The sequence below is a fragment of the Sinocyclocheilus anshuiensis genome, unplaced genomic scaffold, assembly GCF_001515605.1.
Source record: "Sinocyclocheilus anshuiensis isolate Anshui unplaced genomic scaffold, SAMN03320099.WGS_v1.1 scaffold524, whole genome shotgun sequence".
NCBI lineage: Eukaryota > Metazoa > Chordata > Actinopteri > Cypriniformes > Cyprinidae > Sinocyclocheilus > Sinocyclocheilus anshuiensis.
In genome coordinates this window covers 2,757,470-2,760,905 of record NW_015555703.1, presented here as the reverse complement: position 1 = coordinate 2,760,905, position 3,436 = coordinate 2,757,470, and the positions used below count along the sequence as shown (strand labels likewise).

At 36.7% G+C, this 3,436-nt stretch overlaps 1 protein-coding gene across 1 annotated transcript in view; it reads left to right on the top strand.

The window, feature by feature from the left end:
• Positions 1-638: 638 nt before the first annotated feature.
• LOC107671657 (desmoglein-2-like) overlaps positions 639-3,436 on the top strand; it is a 17,889-nt gene continuing 15,091 nt past the window's right edge. Inside the window, exons 1-2 of the mRNA XM_016464564.1 lie at positions 639-653; positions 741-896. Coding sequence (XP_016320050.1) covers positions 639-653; positions 741-896 — 171 coding nt within the window. The remainder of the gene's footprint in view (positions 654-740; positions 897-3,436) is intronic.

Below are 3,436 nucleotides of genomic sequence, written 5' to 3'. Positions count from 1 at the left end.
TTATTTCGATAGTCCACTTTAGACATTCTACTAACTATAAGTAACTTTGTAACTACATATCAACTACATGTCAACCAATTCTCATGAATTTGCAACTACATGTCTACTAACTCTCAGAGTAGACTTAGGGTAGTATGTACATATAAATACACACACATGCATGTATATATTTCAGAAAAATATGTTATGTTTATATATTAAATATATTTATTTATAATATAAATTATATGAATATAAATATATACATGTAAATATTTTCAAAATATATGCATGCATGTATATATACATAATAAATATACACAGTACACACACATATATTATGCAAACAAAAACTTGTATTTTGTATGCGATTAATTGCGATTAATCATTTGACAGCACTAATTTTTATTTTTTAGTTCTCTGCATTGTTTCTTGGGGAAAAATACTTTGTTTTCATTTTTTTTTTTTTTTTCAGAACGGTAGCTTTCCAAACATTAGTGATGTTTTGATGAACAGTTGCATTGTAAATTAAATAGAGCAATGGGAAACAAGTAGGTAATTTGTAAGATCTCTCCAGAATAAAAAAAATTATAAGCACTTTTCCCACTGTTCTGCCATGAATGATCAATTACAAGGATTAGGATGAATAAACTCTAGTTATGTATCACTGCATGGTAAAAAAAAAAAGGCAAAGTGACATTTTCATGTAACAGATGCTTCTTTTTAAACCCCATTAAAGTGTGAAATGGATTTGTTTTCAGATCCGTTCAGATGAGGAGACCAGGACAAGTATACAGTATTCACTGACTGGATCAGGTGCTGATCAGCCACCTGTCAACTTGTTCACTGTTGATAGAGAGACCGGCTTGGTCAAGATCCACGGAGTGTTAGACAGAGAGAAAACTCCTGTTTATTATGTGAGCAGCCCTTTCATCTTTTACACACGATTATTAACATTTATTGCATGGGTGTCTGTCCTTCCCTGCCTGAATGACTAGATCACTAAATGCAGTGCAGCTCATACTAAAATCCCATAATTTGTATTTTCTTAGCCATAGCACATGCTTAAAGAGAGGCAATGTCATTGAGAGGGTGTGTATGCATTTGTTTTGACTGAGAAATCATGATTCGTTAATAAGGTTGAATTTAATTTTTTTTCACATTTAGAATCAACTCAACCCACATGGCATGTGTTAAAGGAATAGTTCACCCAAAAATGAAAATGTAGGCCATTCTAGATGTAGATGAGTTTGTTTATTTATGGGAACAGATTTGGAGGATGTAGAATTGCATCAGTGTCTCAGCAATGGATGCTCTGCAGTGAATGGGTGCTGTCAGAATGAGAGTCCAAACAGCTGATAAAAACATCACAATAATCCACAAGTAATCCACAGCACTCCAGTCCATCAGTTAACATCTGGAGAAGACAAAAGCTGTGTGTTTGTAAGAAACAAATCCAACATTAAGGCGTTTTAACGGCAAACCGCTGCTTCCGGCTAAAATACAAATCCATAATAACACCTTCTCCGGTGAAAAAGTCCATCTCCTGTTGTCTCTCACATCAAACTTGTTTAGAGCTGTTTTGGCTTGTGAACAGTGCTTGATCTGTGCAGATTTCTCTCCTGATTCAGACTTGATGATTTTTCACTTGAGGAAGCGTTATTATGGACTTGTATTTTAGCCAGAATCAATGGTTTAAAGGTTAAAATGTTTTAATGCTGGATTTGTTTCAGCTTTTGTCTTCTCCAGATGTTAACTGATGGACTGGAGTGGTGTGGATTACTTGTGGATTATTGTGATGTTTTTATCAGCTGTTTGGACTCTCATTCTGACGGCACCCATTCACTGCAGAGCATCCATTGCTGACACACTGATGGAATGATAAATTGTGGTTTTAGCCAGAATGTTTCGTAAGCTGTGAGGAAAATGACGGTTCATTTGCTTATCATCTGCACAGATCAGGCTTGCATGAACATGACCATCACTAGACATCAAATAACTTATTCTTTAAAAAGAGTGTAGCAAGCTAACATGAATGGATAGAGAGAGTTTGTGCTTGTTGATCAGAGTTCACATGCTTAGACCGAGTCGAAAACCAGCATCTCCTGAGTCGTACATGAGGATTTCTCACATGGTTATATGAAAAGGCAGGGTTTCATGATATTTGCTTATTCTCTCTTATCAGGAATACTTATCATATCTCATTTGTGTTTAGTTGAACGGGTGTTTCATGAACTTTTTTAGAAAACAGGACCAGGAGAGATAATGAAGGGTTATGAGAGAAGAATGAAAGGGTAAGGGAGGGGAAATATGAATGTCTGTCATAAAATACAGATTAAATAGCCTAATACATATTTAAATCTATGCTGTGACTGAGAGTTTCTACTGAAATGACTGGTGACATAAAAAGTTAATGGTGTGAATATATCCAATTTGCCAACTTAAATAAACATTATTATGTATTTAACAGTAGGGGTGACGAGAGCTCATGCCACGAGATCTTGCGATATTACAATGTGACGATTTTCTCGTCGAGTTGTCTCGCGATATCACCATTACGAGTGTGACGGTGAAATTAGCATGAGAAGATGCCACCGCTGCGTTTACATTACCGTCGTTATGCTTTTTAATAGAAAAAAATATATAAAAAATTCAGTTGGACAACGGTCGCTTCAATTCTAAACTGAAAGCGTCTGCTCTGCTCGTCGCGCAACAGAGCTAAGCATCTGACAAACATAGATATGTATAGACATATCTATGCTGACAAATGTCTTTTCATGTAGAATGCACGCTGAGCACCATATTTTGAGAGCGGCTCCCTGATCTCCCAATATCAAACCTATCTTTGGCTGGGCTGTGTGTAGTTGTTACTGTCTATTAGCTCTGTATCATGCTTTAAAGGGGTCATATGATGTTGCTAAAAAGAACATTATTTGGTGTAATGAAATGTGTTTATGCGGTTTAAGGTTCAAAAAACATTATTTTCTACATACTGTACATTATTGTTTCTCCTCTATGCCCCGCCTTTCTGAAACGCGTCGATTTTTACAAAGCTCATCGTTCTGAAAAGCAAGGTGTGCTGTGATTGGCCAGCTGTCCAGTGCGTTGTGATTGGCCGAATACCTCAAGCATGTGACGGAAATGTTACGCCCCTCACCATACTGTGATGCCGTGTCCCGCAGGAGCGACGAGACAAAAACATGAAAACCCATTATAAACGAGGCATTTGTTGCATCCAGTGGGGGACATAATTACTGATTATAATGACGTATACTGTCTTTTTACGCGTTGCGTTGCATCGCGCCGCGCCGCGTAAACATAAAACCCTGTCTGCATTTGTGATCGGAGAAATGACAAACAACAAGCGCTACTCTACACTGCCCAAAACTCGCGTTTGAATCATAAAAAATAAAAAGTATAAAAACTCTTTAAATATAAAAAACGTACTTACAGTCTG